The sequence below is a fragment of the Neopsephotus bourkii genome, unplaced genomic scaffold (assembly GCF_033783945.1).
Source record: "Neopsephotus bourkii isolate Nb327-2 ecotype Australia unplaced genomic scaffold, CSIRO-AGI_Nbou_v1 NB_1630, whole genome shotgun sequence".
In the NCBI taxonomy this organism is placed as follows: domain Eukaryota; kingdom Metazoa; phylum Chordata; class Aves; order Psittaciformes; family Psittacidae; genus Neopsephotus; species Neopsephotus bourkii.
This window is the reverse complement of record NW_026902105.1, coordinates 9,648,257-9,667,706: the sequence shown is the minus strand read 5'-3', so window position 1 is coordinate 9,667,706 and position 19,450 is coordinate 9,648,257. Positions and strand designations below refer to the sequence as shown.

The window sequence follows — 19,450 nt, the reverse complement described above, 5'->3', positions numbered from 1 at the left end:
ACATATTAGAATAGATAGTAAAGTATTAAAAGCCTCTGAAAAGGTTACAGGAACAGTTACAGCATCTGTTCAAGATTCAATACAAATCAAGTGGTGCCTACTACCCAACAGATACCAGCAATACTCCATTGCTGGTAGGGTTTCCATGACAGTTTTCACATCACCTCTTACAAGGAACTCATCATTAATTCAAGTGTCTTCAATTTTTATCATCCTGACAAGCGTAATCAGCATCTGTTTTGATCTTAGGTTCTGCTTAATGGGTGTTCAAACGGTTACAGATGCGTAAGGAGGAATGTGTGAGGCTGTCCTCCTTGAAGACAATGGTTTCCTGACTTAGCATAGCTCAATTTCTGTGAAACGAGATGCAGGCTTTTTCCATCTCACTCTTTTGCCAATCCTGCACAGCCTTGTGACTTAAAGGGGCAAAACTGCACATCCCAGAGCCAGCATGGGCCCCAGATTTCAAGTGCTCAAGAGCTGGAATATCCAGACCTGAGGTTTTGGTCTGGCCTGTGAAAAGGGAGAGAAAACCATCTGTAAAATCTGAAGGCACTTCTGGGTTTGGCTTCTACCCCAGGATCCCACAGGCTTCCATAATCGCCTTCTGAATATGTGTATGTTGGGAGGAGAAATCCTTTCTCCGCACCTTGGAAAGCTGTGCTCAGCTTCACACCTGGTACACACAGGTTCCCCTGAGGTTTGATCCTTCAGGCTTTAGAAGGATGCCCTTTTCTAGCTGAAAGTGGGAGAAGGGGCCCTGATGGGTCTTCTCCCATGGCCAGGAGCTTGCTGAAGGCACTGACTGTCACTGGAAAATCACAACCGCTCATACAAAAGCCCCATATGATTCCCACAAGGTTGCTCCTCCTTACAAAGCCCCTCAGGGCCAGTGATGTCTGGTGGCCATCCCAGGCAGGCGGACATCCGTCCTGTTGCCTAGGCCTGCCTTGGCAAGCGGCAAGGCCAGTGGGGCCATTCCTCACATTCCTGCCTCAGCAGGGAAGGGAAACAGCACGGATCCTCCTTCCCCTCAGCCCTCCCCTCCCTGACCTTTGCTTCCCAGCCAGTCCCAATCCTGGAAACCCCTGGGGAGCAGAGCCAAAGGAGCTCTCTTCCTCCTGGGTAATGGCAGTGCCCTGGGGCTCAGCCTCCAGCAATGATTTCTAACCCTGGGACCCCAAGGGAGCTGCTGTCATCCCGAGGTCATGGGTCTCCCCTTCAAGCCAGCTGCTCAGGGAAGAGGAGGGGGGGACACAGCCAGACAGCCAGACAGAGCCTAATTAAACCCTCCCCTGGCCAGCCCCTGACACTCCCTCCTGCATTTTCCAGTCTGTGGTTACAGCACTCAAAGGGTTCCATTAAGTCATCATGTTTTACAGGTTCCTTAAAAAAAAGGGGGGGGGAGAGACAGCGCGCAAGAGAGAAAAGTTTGGTCATGGTAGGGAATGAGTGATCAAAGCTGAGCCAAGCTTCCTGTTACACCGGGACTATATATATATCGTGTCTTTAATGTTGGGCGATGTAAGCAGGCTGCTAGGAGACTGGAGCAGGAGCTGACTCTCTGCCTGATTTCCCAGCTCGCTGAGGTTTCTTCCACTGACCACAATGAACAAGTTCCTGTGCTGCACGCTTGTGGTAAGTCCCTTCAGAGAGGTAGATAGGCTTTAAGATGCATTGCAGCTTCAGAGATCAGACTGTAAAGACATTCCTCTGGGGTTTCATTTTGGTTTTTTTTTTGGGGGGGGGGATTCTTTTGTTTGGTGGGGGATTTTTTGCCTCCTCTTCTTTTTCTTGGTAAACCCTTTACATTTCATCACACCAAGCTTTCCTGGTGAGGTTTGGAGTGCGATGGACACGTCCAGCTCCAGAGAGGCAGCAGGGATTTTCATCCTATTCTTAAGGTAGTGGAATGATTTGCTTTTCTTTTGCCTTTTTTCCTATCTTCCTTTCTCTTTTTGTGAGGCTTCATCAAACCAGGCTGACACAAAACCCTGAATCTAGGAACGGATTTAGAAGCTGTAGGCTGAGATGTTTGTTACAAAAGCTCCATCCCTGCCTGTCTCTGTAATCTCTGCTGCAGCAGCACTGATCAGTATCTCAAACACTGGGCTGGCTCTCTTACCCAGGAAAACTACTGTGAACTCCATTAAAGAAAGCACAGGCATGTGGTGCTTGTTTAGGCTTAGAAAATTCAGCTCCATGTGCAAGAAAGTGATGAATTAGTAGCTGTGTCAGTACCTATTACAGAAAAAGTTGTGTTATTAAATCTGGTATAAGCCCCTGCTTTAATAAGTTTTTGTTTACTTGGTGATTTAGCAAGATACTTCCAGATGCAAATATAGAGATGTTAGAAGTGCAGTAAATCTTTCAAACTGTCATTTAATCCGTTTAGCCTTATGGAATTGTGTCTGATATCGGATTAATTAAAACCTGCATGCAGACAGATACTGTGCAACTTCTATTGGGAGGTAATTCATCTTCTGGATCAGAAAACATTCAAAGAAAAACATTCAAAAGACTATTCAGAGCAGTCTGTTAAGCATGCCTGCGCAGTAACTTGCTCCTGGGTTGTTTCGGTGAGTACAGTGGCATTAATGTTGTGGCAGAGCATTAGAACTGAGATCCATTTATTTTGAATGCTCTTTATAAATGCAACGAGATTTCCAGGATCCGATGAGTAATGCGGGTTTATTACTCTCTGCACAACTTTCTGAAAGGGCTTTTTGAGAAACAAACCCAAAGTAATTAACGGTGCAAGGGAAGCAAAAATTGTCAGACTCATGGTCAGCAAACTGGGACACAGGAGAACTTTTTCATCTCATGTATGATGTTGTGCCTTCTTCATCTGTTTGAAAGCACGGGAAGTTAATCTGGGAATTTCAGCAATAGCCTGTTATCAGCTTGGCTTCTTCTCTGTGGCTGTCCTAAAATAATCACATCAGGTTTTGATTTTGATTAAATGTAATGTGCCTGTTCATATTCTCCCATAAAGTAATAGTGTTAAGTGAAGTTCAACATAATCCTCTGGCAGATGAGTCTTGGAGCTGAAATATAACAGCGGCAAGAGTACATACCAGAGAGCTTCATCATTCAAGTCCTTTTTTTATTATTATTTAAAAGCAATTTATTTAAAGTTATGGTGGAGTTTAAGTACTATGAGTGAAGTTTAAGTACTGTCAGATGTGCTAGAGCTCAGAAAAGTAGTTTTAGTACCTGCTGTATAAGAACACTTGTAGGATGCCCAACAGCAACTCAAAGTTGTATGCGCTTGGCTCACAAACCTTAAACCTTGTTTGGAGACACCGTAGCTAAAAAAGACTTTTTGGACATGCTGTACTTTCAGTCTCGGTATCTTTGCTAAGGTTCCGGAAAGGGGACCTGCTGTGGTGGTGCACACATGTGCGTGTTGTTTGCTGGAACATTGGAACTACTTACAAACAGACAAGCATGAAATCAGACTGAATTGAAAGAAATTCCCCAGAGCTGACTCTTGTTACTTGTCACGTAACTCTCTTGACCCTTAAACCTGACCTTTCTCTATTTTGGATCTCCGGGTGCATGTGACATGCTTTTTCTGGCCTGCCTGTTGGGTTTGCTGTGTGTAGGCAGCAGTGGCTTTGCAGCCCGCGAGGGTAGGAGTTATCTTTCTGTCTGACTTTCTTTCTGACTGTCTGCATGTGTGTTGGTTAAAAATAAAGCACCAGGGTTACCAGAAGGATGTTTAAGACCTATTGTCACAATTTAAAGAACACCCACTCTTCAAATCTCACAGAAACTTCCATTTTGTTCCTTCTGTATTGAACTTTTATGCTAGCAGATTTACTACTCCAGCTCTTCCTGGAGAAAAACACCTGTTTGCACGTAATACTGGTCATACTGTTTCTCTACCTAAATAGTCACTTGTTAGTAATTCTGTTCAGTGCAAGGCAGACTGTAGTAAGTCTGTCTTGCAAGTGGTAACAGCATCTGGTAAAATCCCAGGTTTGGGTTAGCTCTAAATCTTGCTGTCATGCTGGCAAATAATGTTCCAAAATATAACTTATGGATAAGAACCCTCTTTCAGTGAGTAGCTGGTGTGTCTTTTCTGCTTTCTTCCTCCACAAGTTTCAAGGCAAATGTAACTTCTATATATATCAAGACTTTCAGTTTAGTACATCTTTGATAAGACGTAAAACTGTTCCTCAGATGAATGTAATTTTCCTAGCACTGAAATGAAGCAGTAGTTTAGACTCATAAATTGTTTTGCGAATGACAACTTTGTGCCTCATAAATTCTCTGTGAGGTTTGAGTTGTTGACATATTGCCTTGCTGACAGAGAAATGAAGGCAGTGGTTGATAGCCTTGGTTTCAAATACAGAAGCATAGAACCATAGAAAACCAGGTTGGAAGGGACCTCAAGGACCACCTAGTCCAACCTTCTTAGGCTCAGGAGGTCAAGTCAGAAGAGTCACTAGTCTTATTCCTTATAGAAAAGAGCATCCTCCACTTTATAAAGCATCTTCCACGCAAAAGTAGGTCCCATTATGTCCCAAGTGAGTGGATTGCATTGAAGCAATAGGCAGAATGGTGGAACAGCTTTATGAGCTAACTCAAACCAGTGAAAACAGCTCCATTTCAGCTGTCATTGTGTTCCTCATGCTTAGCTATGATCTGCCAAGAGGTGCTTTGTCTGGGCTGTACTCTAAGTGAGTCTGCAGCAACTCACAGAACAAGCAGTGCTGCATGGCTGTTGGCCCAAAGAGGTTGAATTCTGTGATTGCATGGGTGACCCAGAACAGTGAGAGGAGGAGAAGGATGAGCGCTGAGTATCTCCCAAATGGGTGGGAATCTTTTCTCCTTAGTTGAAAAATATTTTACAGTGTTTATTTGCAGTAGACGGCCGTGGATCTGATCCAGCATGACGCTGTCATGCACGGGACCTAAAGATACTGCTTTGATATGACAAGCTATTGATTAGGATGCCATCATTAGTATCGTTAAGTGCTTTATTTTGCCACTGGGATTCCTCTGGGGTCTGTGCATGATTACTGTGAGGCATTCTGCCTAAAGGCTGAGGGTAAGTGAAGGCCTCCTGCCTTAACTTCGTTCAAATATTTTGTGTAGAAAGCAAAGTAGGAGAGTTGCGAGGTTTTACTTTGAACCCAAAGCAAACACAAGGAGCAATCTGACAGATGCCTTGAATGATTATTTATCACGCAGGAAAATATGCTTCGGAATACTTGTGGAATGCAAAACAGAAACAGATTTATCTTTCTCAGCAAATTAAACATTCTCCTTTGGTCTACAACCAAAAACCACAAAGCCAAGCTATATAATAATATTTTCATATGCTAAAAAGCCACTTTCTTTTCTTTCACAAAGCAGTGATTTAAGTGGATGATGCTTGAAGGATTTTTACTTCATGCGCTTTGTCTTCCAGTTCATTTTAATTCAACAAGAAAAAGCAAGTGGCTCTTTGCCTTACATTTAAACATGAAAGAAAAGGGAGTGTACTTTTTCATGCCCAAGATCTTGAAAGGAAATTTTACAATCACATTATTTCTCTTCCAAACACATCTTCTAAGGGCTCAAACAAATAGACTGCAAAGGCCTTTTATGTTAGCACTGTGTATACTGACATAAAGATGGTATGGAATAATATAGCTTCAGGCTTAATGTGTTGAGTGTCACAACCAAAGAATTGCTTTTTAACCTTGGGTAACTCATTTTGAGTGAATTCTCACCATTTACTTGCATGACACCGACATATATTAGATTTGTACTTCAGTAGTTACACAGAGACAGCCATCCTGAGCAGTACCCACGGTTTGGCTCAGGGAGTTGGATCAGAACTGAGTTTTTCAGTCCTTTCAGAACTGAACCCATGACACTAGAACTGAGTTTCACCCAACAGGTTGATAGCTGTAGTTAATGATACTAGATTTTGGTTTGGTTTTATTTTGTTGTGATTTTTTTGTTACTGATAGCATTTCATACTCATAGAATGTATGAACAAAAAACTCAACCTTTGGGATTGTTTTATTTTAACTGAGTCTTGCGTTTCACTACCCCTAGGAAAACCATTTGCAATTGAAAGCACTTTGAATGAGACTAACTTTTAAATTGTTGAGATGAACAAGCTATTGAGTATCACTGGCTTCCATCAGTGTTGGGTTATAAAGGGTTTGCTCGGGGTTTAAACTGAAAGAAACTGCATAGATCTTTTCAGTCCATTCCTCAGCTCTTCCAGGAAACCAAATGGTGTATTTGCTTTCAGAAGTACATTAAGAGCTATATTTAAACTTCTTGGGTTTCTTGCACCTGCTTCTTAGTACAAGGCTGTTCCCAAGCTTCCTCTGATGAGAGAATCCCCTTCTCATTTGCCGACATTATCCTTTAATGGAGAAAGTTGTTCTTCCTTCGTGTGTTCACTATCTATACTGTTTCTATAGGTTCTAACTCACCAAGCTATTGAGCAAGATCCTCTTCAAGATGAAGCTCTCTAATTCCTTCTAAACATTCTCTGAACCTCTTACAGGCTGAATTAACCTTTGCTAAACAAGGACAAATGGGATTTCACTCAATTTTCTGAATGACAAATCCACGACTTTGACCAGGTGTAGCACTGATAGACTCCAGTTTCAGTTTCTTAAGTGTTAAAGGGTGAACATGCTCATTGCCCCTCCTGATTCCAGTAAACTAAAGCCAGACTTCTAGTTTCTCCCTCCTTTCAAACTGGAACATGCCTTCTTCTCCAAAAGAGCAAAACAGGCCAGTGCCAGCATGATCATAGGAGAAAGCCTTCTTTCTGTGAAGCTTTTGCGACAACCAATATTCAGAACTAGTAAGCTCTGATGAAGGCATTTCCATGTGCTCAACTAGTGCTATTTCTTATACCAGAGACTGAGGTGTTTAGTACATAGCCTAACTTTAAGTACAAGTATTCGGGTCAATCAGAGATTTTATGTGGCTGACAATATGCTGCCAAGTTGGTCATAGCATAGTTTAGGATAAAAAAAGTCAGGAATGACATAAAATGCATTTAATTACCATTTTAATTTGATTTGAGAATGTGATTTTGAAGGCTTCTCCTGACCATCCTTATTTACTATATTTTAGTTTGCACATCAGGGCAGTCTTGGAGTGCACAAAGAGGATTTACAAAAATAAACTGGGTTGATGAAAGTAAATCCAGAGATAGACTCCAGAGAGGCACCAGATGCACTGTAACCACTAATGCATGCTCAGTCAATGAGAGCAGACTGAAGTTAGTCCAAAATACCCCCTCTGAATCATGCATAATGTGGATGTCAGGTGCTTGGCACCATCTGTTTCACTCTACAAATCTGCTGTAGCAGGTGATCCAACTTGCTAATATAAGCACAAATTCAACATGTCTTAGGCCAGGAGAAAGAACAATTTAGTGACATTCCTGCCTAGCTTATTCTGTGAGCTGGGGAATAAAAATGGTCTTTTCATTCTGTTTGTGCCAAGATGATGCAGTAAAACTATTAAAATTATACTTCATTACCTTCCACCATTTTTCCTTCATTTTTACAAACCTTCTGAAAAATAGATTGCTTTTACTTTGGCACTCAATGTAGGCTCAAGGATAACTTATGATTTGCAGGTGCATATTAATATTCAGAATACCCATGTGTGCTAGGTGTTTTCAGTCAGACTGTCAGAAGACTATCCTGCAGGTCTTTTCTCATAAGGATTACTAAGGGACCTACAGTAGTGTTATGATGAAGTGTGGTACTGGGGATTAGAGTCTGGAGATGTACTTGACAACATACTAGTAGCTGTTCTGGGTGTAAGAAAAAAAGAATCAAAAAAAAAGCCCTAAAAAGCCCCATATGCTGTCCATGGCAGGGGTTTATAACTGATGCATAGAGAAGATGGAATAAAAAGGCAGAAAAATAGTGATATTTTTTCAAAACACTCCTCCAGACTCAAGAAATTTGTGGTTTGGGATTTCCTGATCAAAAGCTGATGTCTATGTTTAATAGCCCTTTATTATATTCCTCCATTACTATGTCAAATAACATTCTGGACTCAACCATTTACAATGTCCTGTGGCAATGAGTTGCACAGCTCACTGTACTAAGAGTATCCTAGTAGTCAAACAGTAACAGTAATGGTTATCTATGTTGAAAAGGGTGTATGGGGTGTATGAAATGTGCTGTTAAAATACTGATGTATTGTTTGCATTTATAGCTTTAGTTTGACTGAATAAACTTATAATTGGATAGTAAATAGAAGAGCTGGATCCTGCATACATATGGCTCAGGCACTGATCTCACTGATTATGGCAGCTACATAATGTGTAGTTTTCGGAAAGAAGAGAAGACAGGTGTGATGTGCTTTTCTTTTAAAAACACAATGAAAATATCAAATGCAAAAACTGATTGTCCTTTTAGTGATGTTGATTTATTAAACCTATTATGGTCATTGGTTATGCTCATTTAGATTAGTAGTATTCTGGTTGCCATTAATAGTTCATAGCTTTGGTACTTTCCAAGGCAAAACTCTGCATGGTTTCACACGCATACTGTTCACTTTTTTTTTTTTTTGCTCAATTTTTTTAATCAATTTCTCTTAAATTGTGTTGAATTGTTGTCATATTTTATTGGCTTGCTTCACATAGCTGTAGATTCTTCAGGAAGTGAATGCCACCACCATTTTTGTCAACAAAACCCCGTGTTCTCACACTCTCATTATTGAATCTGAACTATTTTTAATACTGAATCATCCCCTGCAGCAAAACTTCTCACTTGCCTCATATATGTTTTCCAATGTTAATAGTCGAGCAACGAAAACAGAGAAAATCTTGTTCTTGCTCCTGCATGTTGTAAAGGGGACCTGAACAGCCATGAAATGGTCCACCTAAATGTTCACCATCTGAAAACATGTCACTGGGGCAGAGGCATGACCTAGAGGAGCAGATTCTGCTGCAGTGACAGCTTAGGATTTGTTGTGAGCCACGCATTGCAGAGCAGAAAAACTGGCATTTCTGTAGGAGGATGTGCTGCCTGCATGTCTGGTTGCTGTCCCTAATCATTTTCACATCAGTGATTTACATCAGTGTTGGGTGTTGTCTTGGGTTTTGACAGACATCTGCATGAAATGTGGGTTGATGCTTGTCTCTGTAGCATCTGCACCACATGTTGCAGTCTGTTATGTTTTGTGAAGGAAGGGAATGCATGTGCCCATGAGAATCTTGGGACTCTGGGATGCTGCTTTACCTATTACTGAATTAAAAACATCACAGAAAACCCAACTGTTCTCATCAACAATTAATGGGATTACCAGGACTTCCTTATTCCTACAGTCAAAGCTGTAGATTTACTAAGGGTGGGTGCATTTTGCATCAATAGAAAGCCATTCACTATTTAAGAATGGGCTGCACCCTCTTGTTAAATAGATCACATGAAAGAGATAGTCATTTAAGAAAAATGGAATGGTACATCGAACTTCAGTGACTAATAAGGAATTTCCCACAGAGGAAGGGATCGTGTATTGAGACCACAAAGGAAAGTGGGATCTCCATGTGTAGAAATCACAGATTGGACAAGTTACAGAATTTAGTCAAGGGTAACTAGAAGAGGCTGTGGGGAATATCCAAACTATTTGCATTTCATTCTTCAATGTATCTAAGTATAGATATATATAAGTCAATTCACAGACAGACAACAGGAGAATGCATTTAAGAATATTTTCTTAAGCATTAAGAGTTCCTAATGTAGGCATCTGCTATTTGTGTGAACACTGAGAGTAATGATTAAACTATACTTTCCAACATTAATAAGATTATCACCTGAGAAGTGCTATGCTGAGGCAGAAGTGAGGCCCTTAGATGAAGCCTCTTTAGGAAATACAGAGTCTGAATGAATAAAAAGAGTTCATTCCACTTATACTTCGGGGACATCTGCATTGGAAAAGAGGAAAATACGTTCTTGAAATTGAATTGGCAACTCTGCATTAGCTCACTGGGACTAAAATAGCAACAAAGGCGAGTCAGTTGGATCTACAATTCGAATGGATACACAAAAAAAAAATCTTTATTCAGAGCCAGTTTACTTCATCTTTGTAAAATGTGCAAGTTTTAGAAGAGAAGTGGCACATTGGTCACGTAGCACTGGGACAAAGCCGGGTTCTCAGTGGTGGGAGTGAGCTGCCAGCAGACCCCATGGGGCTAGGGATAGTACATGAAGAGTAAACCCAAGAGAATATTTTTTTATAGGCTGATGGAATCACAGAGCCAAGTTTTCAGTTACAAGTCCAAAATGGTCTAATATGGAGGTTGTATTTGCAAAAGGGCAGGTCATCCCAAACTGCACCAGCAAAGCAGACTGTTGCAGGAAGAAGGAGTGTTACGATGTGTATCCATACCAAACAAGGTCCTCACAACAGCCACAAGGCTGTGATGTTTGATGGGAACTGAAAGCATTAGCCTGGCCTCTTCCAACTCTTGTGATTAAGACCTTAACGTATCCTTCATAAACTGCAGAATTCCTTTCCTCTGCCTGAAGCTGCATCTTCACAGTTGACCTAGCTGCCCCAGAACTGCTGTATTTCAGTACAAGATTAAACAGAAGGCATTAAAAGTAATCTATATTGTTATAGCCATTCACTGCTGGTGGAAAGAAATATTGTAAGGAATTACCTTGAAACGTACCTGCAGTAATGGTGCAGCACACTGCTCAGATTTCTATGGCCGGATACCATTTCTTTTACATCTGAAGTACCTGATGCCTAAGAACACTGGAGTGCATTATCCCAGCCTTGCTGTCCATCAAGCATGTTACCAATGAAACTAACAGGCCAGATTCTCTGGTGCCAGGTGGTAAAAAGTCATTGCCTAGTGATATTAAAAGGGTGTAAATGGGAGAAGAATAGGATCAGCATTTCTGGGAGAACAAGGAAGTACTTAGGTCTGGAAGATTTGCTGGATAAGATCCTGCAATTTTCCCATTCTAAGACAGACTCAGGAGAGCCCAGAAGCTGGCTAATATTTTATAAATAGCTAACACAAACATTTTTTTGAAGATAGCGATATGATTAGACTCATAAACTCATTAAAATGTGGGTTTCTTTGTGAGTCACGGTGTTCCCCAGCACTAAAGTGAGCAATGTTTTCTTTTCCTGTTGGTAGCTGTTGGACATTTCTGTTAAGTGGACCATCCAGGATGACTCTCCCCCCAAGTACTCCCATTATGACCCAGGGACATCTCGCCAACTGCTGTGTGACCAGTGCCCTCCCGGGAGCTATGTGAAGCAGCACTGCACAGCCACCAGCCCGACGCAGTGTGCCCCATGTCCGGACCAGTACTACACCGAAGAGTGGAACAGCAACGATGAATGCCAGTACTGCAACACCATTTGCAAAGAGCTGCAGTACATCAAGCAGGAGTGCACCAGCACACAGAACCGGGTCTGCGAGTGCATCGAAGGCAGATACCTGGAGCTGGAGTTTTGTTTAAAGCACACAGAGTGTCCTCCCGGGTTTGGCGTTGCACAGCCAGGTACGTACTGCTTGTCAATACACACAGATTTAATTACAGCTTGACCGCATGTCAATGACTTGTGGTAGGTATAAGATTAGGAAAGAGGCTCATCCAGAAGAAATTACAGAACAGTAAATAGTAAAGCCAATTGAACCTGTTCCTAGCCTGCATCATTTGTGCTGCAGCCAATGGAACATTTCTCAGTGGAATACCCTGCTCCTACCGTAATATATAACTTAATGGCAGGAGCAAATGTAGCAAATTGCACTCTAATGAGAAACATGATGGATTGGTTCTTTTAAAGGAACATTATCTGGAATGTGGTATTTGTGTGTGTGAATAATAATGTTTTTCATTTTGAAATCTGTTTCAAGCAACTGTATATCTTGACAAACACCAGGAGCACTATGTGCTTGACACCAAGTGTATAATTATAACAATATTAATATAGCTCTAGCATCACAGCAATATGTGGTAATAATTAATTACCAGCATCCTAAGTGGAAGTCTTAGGGAAACTGTTGCTATCAAACAAACAACCGTTTCATTGTCGACCAGGCTGGCATTGTGCTGTATGTCTAGCGGGGCTCTTTTTGGTGGAGTGTATTCTTCATTTAAGATAACATAAATTGTTGAACCAATAATAAGTTCTTCTCTCAAAACAAAACACGTCCTTTATCATTTGGTAAATGTCATGTCCCGGTTTAGCTCCGGTATTTAATATAGCCTGAAAGAATAGTATTCTGTCATTGTACCAGAGATTGATAACTGCTCATAGAAGAGAACTGAGGAAGGGAATATAGGAAATCAAAGTGTCTCGAGCACAAACCCATAGGCAACCAATCTCCAGACTATAGCATTACTGCCCTGGGAATTACATCTATACAGTGAGAAACACTAGGGCTGGCCTGTACATCTTTCTTAGAGCTGTGAAGAATGACAGGTTGGGAGTTTTGGGTTCTTGGGTTATGAACATCTCATTGGAGAACAACTTGATGTAAGGAGTAATGTCACTGCTGTAGCTGCTCATTAGTCCCTGAGAAGTTGGTTAACTGAGCATTACCCTGATGCCCTGGCCAACTGTTAAGCATTTCCACTGGCAGCTACCACATTTCTGTATTATAAACCTTCATTAACCTAAATTATTATACCCAGGGGCTTGGATTAATGAGGTTCCACCACACCTCGGCAGCAAGTCAAAAGGGGCCAGAAACAAAGTTTCCAGAAAGACTGGGAGATGAACAAAGAAGTATAAATTGTCTGAGCAACCAGCATGCTGCATCCCTGTGAGCGCAGTGAAACCATAGCAGACAAATATGAATCCCTCAGTCCAAAATGAAACAAGCTTTGGAAGACGATAAATTGTTGAATGGTGTAATTTATTGGAAAGTTGGTTTCCAAAAGACCATCAGAATGAATGAGCTAAACCCAAGCAGACCTCAAATGAGGAATGAAAACATTGTAAAAATAATTGCATCCCCCTGTGTCAATAGTCAGTTTTGAGGTGAGGCATCGGCTGAGAATTTCATAAGCATGGACCATATTTTTATTTTGGCCATATGATAGCCTTGAACTTTCCAATGATGTAATTTCAGGTGAAATAAAACCTAACTGTATAAAATTATGCTTCCACTGCCACACAGGGAGATGGTGTGGTCCAGTGTCTCATTCAGAGCTTAAAGCATTAGCAATCTCTTTCCCTACTGCTCACGATTATGTTGGGCAGATCACTTTACTTCGGTAGTCCCGTTTTGGGAGTGCAGATTAAGGCTTTGTTCTTTTCTGCCGCGGTTGGCCTGGCACATGGCAGTTTTTAGCATCAATGTGCTGGGGAAACAGCACTGCTATGAGGCAGCTCCATTCTCAGATGCTGTTTCCCTGGAGAGAAGGGCGGATTTCACGCAAATTGGTGGGAACGGTGCATGGGTGGAAGGGCTGCAGCAGTTTGCGCCCTTAACAAGAGCAGTCAGATAAGCAGCAAAGAAGAAGCTGGTAAAGCTGGGAGGTGACTTTATGCTCAACCCTGAGAACACTGATGGATTACCTGGCTTATTTCCCCCTTGTGCCACAAAGGTTATAGAGGAAGCTCTGAGCAGAATGACTCACCGTTTGCAGGGACTCTCCTTTCTTCCCATTCCTCTCTGCCATGGCACAACTGCAGCGAGTCAGCAGCAGGGAAAAATGCTAAAAATTCCAATGTCCCAGAAAGGCTGATTGCTGCCGGCTCAGGTGCAGGTGTTGACTGGAGTTGGGTACAGTCCAGAGCCGCAGAAGTGCTCATTGTGCAATAGGGGGCAAGGGCAGACACTGCTGCTGCAGGCTGGACACTGCTGCAGAGTGCAGAGGATTTGGGTGAGGGGGTAGCAAGCTACAGGGTCTCAGACTTTTCAGATGCCCAGCAACTAAAAACTGCTCCTTTGTTTTCACTTGTTGTCTGATGAAGCAGTGCTAGGTCAGGTGTATGCAAGTATTAGTCTTTATTTCGCAGCTGGTTAAATACTTGAGATTTGTGCCCTTTTTCTCTACGAAAATGTCCCAAATAAATAACATTTACTTAAAAGTTGGCACTAAAATACGCATCCACATGTAAATACTTCCAAAATACACTAGATGGAGTCATTTTCTTATTCAAATATAGTTTCCAATTATTAAAAAAAAATATTTAAGCATGTGCTTAAATTCATGTTCAATAATACAATATTAGATATTATACTTTAGGCATTTGCTTAAATGCTGGGTCAATAATGATGAATGAAAAGTGAATATACAGCAACTACTGGGGCTGTTATTTTCCTGCCACTGGTGGTTAGACTGTGTTGTTCCAGAAGTCATGCATTTATTTTCTTCCTCTTTGTCAATGTCATAGAACCATATGTTGTCATTCGGTTGTTGTATCATAGTAAAATTATTCATTATAAAAGCAAAACTCCAAGCAAAACATATATATGTATGTGTTTTTGCTCTATTGGATAATCTACTTTCTTTGCTTTCAATAATATTTTATTCCAGCCCAGAAAACAAGTTAAGAAATATAACCAGAATTACATTTTCTGGCATAATTTAATATTTGAGAAGGGAAATTAGTTTACAGAGGGCCTTTAGTTAATATATTATGTGGTTATATTTTTAGCTAGAACTAAAGTAACCTGTTAGAGTAAGTTCTGGGCAGATGCTCTGGAGTACAATTCAGAGCAGTTTCCTATGCCACTATTTTACAGTATATTTATACAATTGAAGGATAAATGTCAGACATCATGTAATGTCTGAATAGACTCACAGAATCACTGACTTAAAGGTATCACTTTACTAACTTACTGATTTAATCAGCAATTACCGACTTTAATGTTGGTATCAAGTGTATGTAAGTACTATTTACTCTGTGACACCAGCAGGAGCATCATTCCCTTAAAGAATCTTTTTTGTCTTTAAAAATTAGAGTGGGGTTTGTTTCTTTTTATCTAAATGCGGTGCCTTCATAGACCAGAAATGTGAAAAGCAGAAGAATGAGAATTTGGAGAAGAACATTTTGTTTTATCTGTGTATTCTTGGGGTTATTTTCCACAGCTGAGGTTATATGTAATTGGATGCATTGCTTTCCTGTTCCCACAGGTACCCCAGAGAGTGACACTGTGTGTAAGAGATGTCCAGAAGGATTTTTTTCAAATGAAACATCATCCAAAGCAGCCTGTCTAAAGCACACAAACTGCAGTGCACTGGGTTTAAAAACAGCATTGAAGGGAAATGCAGTTCGTGACAACATCTGTCAGGAAAATACAGATACGACACCTCAGAAATGTGGAATAGGTATGTATCCCATTAAGGAAGAGTGCGTTGAAAACATGCCTTTTAGTTAAAATGAATCTATGTGCATTTATGGCACAAATATCTAGCTTGCTTGCCATTTTCCTGCTATGGTGATGGCCACAGTAAAGTTTTAATTATTGTAGGTCAGACTGAATCAAACTCAAGCACAGAGAGCAGCAGTGCTATAAAGACCACTTAGTTTGGTGTTGAGGTCTTTTTCCTTACCATACTTGCTGCTTGCTCTTCTTTCTGAGACAGGGAATGTAACAGGCTAGAGCAATTCATGCATTCTTTTTCCCTTTCTCATTTCAGATGTAACCCTGTGCGAGGAGGCTTTGTTCAGGTTTGCTGTTCCTACTCAGCTCACACCTAACTGGCTGAACATACTAGCAGAGAGTTTGCCCGGGACAAAGGTTAGCACAGAAAACATCGAAAGGATTAAACAAAGGCACAGTTCTCAAGAGCAGACCTTCCAGCTTTTGAAATTATGGAAGCAGCAAAACAAAGAACAGGATATGGTCAAGAAGATCATTCAAGGTACCTTATTTTGATAGCATGTATATTGAAAGAAATTCTCTAAATGGTATTTTAAAGATTGCTTGGGATCAAATACCTCCTGGTGATGTGTTGTGTTCTGAGGACCTGCAGGGCTTGGCTGAGCTTTATTAATGCAGTAAGCACAGTGAAATCGAGGGGAAGCAGCAAGAGAATTCAGCTTCCCTGATCAGTTGAGGACTGAATTCTCTCTAGACTTGTAGTCCCCCTGGGAGCATGTGTGGTGCCACAGCCAAGATCCCCTTTTGAGACTGAACAATGTAGGAAGAATTTTGATCAAGCAAGGAAATGTTTCCCACTGTTATATCTGAGCAGTGGCTTTTGAGGTTAGAGGGAGCTGGATGCCTGCAACTGAGTGCAATTTGTTTTCTGTGGAGACTAACAGCTCAGACTAGGACATCTATTCACAGAACGGGGTATGAATGGGAGTGGGGAACACACTGACAGGCTTCCCCTTCTTTTTGCCTGCTGGTACCTATTTGTCACGCCAGTTCATCGCTTGCTTTGTGCTGAATCTGCCAAGACAGGTGTCAAAGGTGAAATAGTGCTGCAATGTTAACACCGAGGGTTTTAGGACAGTCAGGCCAATTCTTTTCATGTAAGCTACCATCAAAAGCTGCCACATTCAAATGACCTTTTGTCCACTCAGAATGGATTTGGAAAATGCTGCAGAAATTATTTGGTTTCTTCCCCTCTCCTGTTTAGGAGGGGACTGTGAAGACTGGGGGACTGTGAAGTGTCTGAAATACTTCAAAACCCAAAGTGACTCTTTTAGCAAAGCTTGCCAATGCTTCTGAAGAAGAACAGCAAAATTTTCATTCACTGGAACCAAATATTAGGAGTTCTATCACATACATAAAACATTTCACAAGATAGATGGAACTAGCATATAGCAATAAATACTTGCTATGAAGTTTGTTTGCAATTTGGGGCTGTTCGTATTGCAAAGTTAATTAAATCTCTGAGTGCTTTTCATAATTGGATCCTAAAAAAAAAAAAAAAGCCTTGCTGATATAATTATTTGAAATAAAGTAAAAAAAATATAATAATAATTGGAAAGGAATCTTCACCTTGAAATTATGGAACCTTTTTGGCAGGCCATGGCCAAGTTGTAATGCGTTGTGCTTACGTTTCTTTTCTTTTTACTTTCTATAGATATTGATCTTTGTGAAAACACTGTCTTAAAGCACATTGGCCACCCAAACCTCACCTTTGAACATCTCAACACACTGATGGCAAGCTTACCAGGCAAGAAAGTGGGAAAGGAAGATATTGAGCGCACAATGAAACTATGTCAACCTACAGAGCAAGTTCTGAAGCTTCTCAATCTGTGGAGGATAAAGAATGGTGACCAAGACACCATTAAGGGTTTAATGTATGGACTGAAGCACTTGAAAACATACCACTTTCCAAAACGAACCATCCAAAGTCTGAAGAAGGTGATTAAGTTTCTGCACAGATTTACGATGTACAGATTATACCAGAAACTCTTTTTGGAAATGATAGGGAACCAAGTTAAATCAGTGAAAGTAAGATGTGTCTAATTCAAGATATTTTTCATCCTCCACTGACTATTTTTCCCTAATTACTGCCAGCAGTAATTAAACTGGAACGTTGTTTCCCTACGTTATGTCTTACTATTTATAGAAATGCCTGACTGGAATAGCTCTAAATCTTCTGCAGTGTTTCTGGAGGGTTTTTTTCTTTCAAACAAAATCACTTTTGTAAAAGCTATTAACCTGTTGGTAACACTAAGAGTCTGATCCTGCATTTTTGCACACTCAGAGTTGAAAAGCCCCACTACAGTCACTAGATGAGAAAAGAATGCCAGACCAGGCTCTACTCCAGTATTTGCTGTTTATATTCTTTGAGGAATAAACATTTTTGTTGTATATATTTATTAAGTTAAATGGAAATTGTATGAGACTGAATTCTAGGAAGAGAAATGAAAAGCACATTGTATATTTTCTAGCTAAGCAAAAATGATCCCATATATTTTTCTGGCAAAATTTTGTAGCATGCTCTAAGAGTTATTAATTTTGTATTTAAAAGAAGTATTATTGCTTAGTTTTATTTGTATAAGTTGTGGTATCTTTTGGTAGGGATGTTTTAATTTATCCAATGATTTTAATGAAAATACAGTGAAAATATAGCATAAGCGACCTGAATATTTAAATATTCTGTGAGGAAGTGAATGTACCATATTTAAGAAGATGGATTTTTATATAGAATTTCATAATCTTATTTTATAAAACAATTAAATTTTTCAGTTTACTTTTCGACTGGTGTTTTACTCTTAGCTCTGAAGTAGGAACTAACAACAGAGACAGACCATGTGGGTTTCGTACCTTATCTTGGGCTCGGCTCTCTGCTGCTCCCTATCTGGTCTCATAGTTAATATGTGAACCAAGTAAATATTGACCAGCACTGACTTTTCATGGTCACTGTACAGGTGTAAAAGAAGGTGAAAAGCACTGAAGGTTCTCGTTTAGAGGGCCCAGGCAGTTGTGATACAACCAACTACAAATCCATAGACACATTTGGCCCAGCATCACTCTTGGCCTGGTGTCATTCTTGGAGAGCTCAACAACCTTTGCCCTAACCACAGCTTGTAATTTCATGGAGGAAAGATGATGCAGAGCCCTTATGGGCTTGGAAAACCTCACATATTGCTACTATGAATAAAGGAAGGGAGCACAGAGAGGTCACATAAGGAAAAAAAAACATTATTTACCATTGCCCTCAGCTACAGAAAGAGGCACCTACGAAGAGATGGGCCCAAAAAAAAGGTAACAGGAACTGTATGAGTGTCTTTATCAAAAGCTCACATAACTTCAAGGACCAGTGATCATCCACAGTGCAAGCCAAAGGCTTTGGTGGCTGCACAGAGAGACTTTACTCTTGCTTTCTTCCTTTAAGCCAGGCAAACAAACTTGAGTATTCAACACATTCTTTTCCCTCGTGTATAGGAAAGAAAAAACATCAGCATTTAGCCTTCTATGACAAATATCCCTTTTGTTACAGATGAGAGGATATTAAGCAAAGAATAAGAAAGAGATTCCTAGTAGATATGATGGGTGCTCATCAGAAGTGCTCTCCTTACAGAGGACATATGGGACATACTGCTTTAAAATATTTGGGTTTCTTTTTTCACTGAATTCTCACATCACTTTTTTGTATCAAAAGGAACAAACTCCCTTTTATACTTCACATGTTATTAGCATCTCATTTATCGGCATAGCTGAGAAATGGTGCTGAACACACACAAAAAAAATCTAGTTTTGTGTTGATTCATTTGAAATAATTTGCATGCTTTTATAACAGAAATGGGGTTTACATATAATTAAAAGATTATAACAACAGAATCTCAAATTTGCAAAATAGAGACCAGATGTTTCTGTGACTCTGCCAGGTGTGGAGGTTTGGGGTGTTGCAGGTATTAAAACAAGAATAATCATCTTACTGCCAGCAAAATGAAGAGGATCCCACACACCTCTTATAAACATTTCCATCCTAATCCTTTCTACATTAGCTCTGTTTAATACAACACTTTAGCAATTGATAATAGTGTAGTTATAGTATTAAGTGTTAATGTAGTT

General features: G+C 40.4%; 1 protein-coding gene across 1 annotated transcript; it reads left to right on the top strand.

Annotated features, from left to right (window-relative positions):
• The first annotated feature begins 1,256 nt into the window (after positions 1–1,256).
• On the top strand, positions 1,257–18,125 carry TNFRSF11B (TNF receptor superfamily member 11b). Its single transcript, XM_061373434.1, has 5 exons — positions 1,257–1,638; positions 11,141–11,510; positions 15,102–15,296; positions 15,609–15,833; positions 17,007–18,125. The coding sequence occupies exons 1-5, from the start codon at positions 1,609–1,611 to the stop codon at positions 17,393–17,395; spliced, it is 1,209 nt and encodes a 402-aa protein (XP_061229418.1). The 5' UTR covers positions 1,257–1,608; the 3' UTR covers positions 17,396–18,125.
• The last annotated feature ends 1,325 nt before the right edge of the window (positions 18,126–19,450 follow it).

Excerpts from the sequence above, each read along its gene's own strand:
- TNFRSF11B (XM_061373434.1), top strand. The coding sequence starts at position 1,609 with ATGAACAAGTTCCTGTGCTGCACGCTTGTG. Across the intron at positions 1,639-11,140 it reads TCCTGTGCTGCACGCTTGTG|CTGTTGGACATTTCTGTTAA; the intron begins GTAAGTCCCTTC and ends TCCTGTTGGTAG. Across the intron at positions 11,511-15,101 it reads GTTTGGCGTTGCACAGCCAG|GTACCCCAGAGAGTGACACT; the intron begins GTACGTACTGCT and ends CTGTTCCCACAG.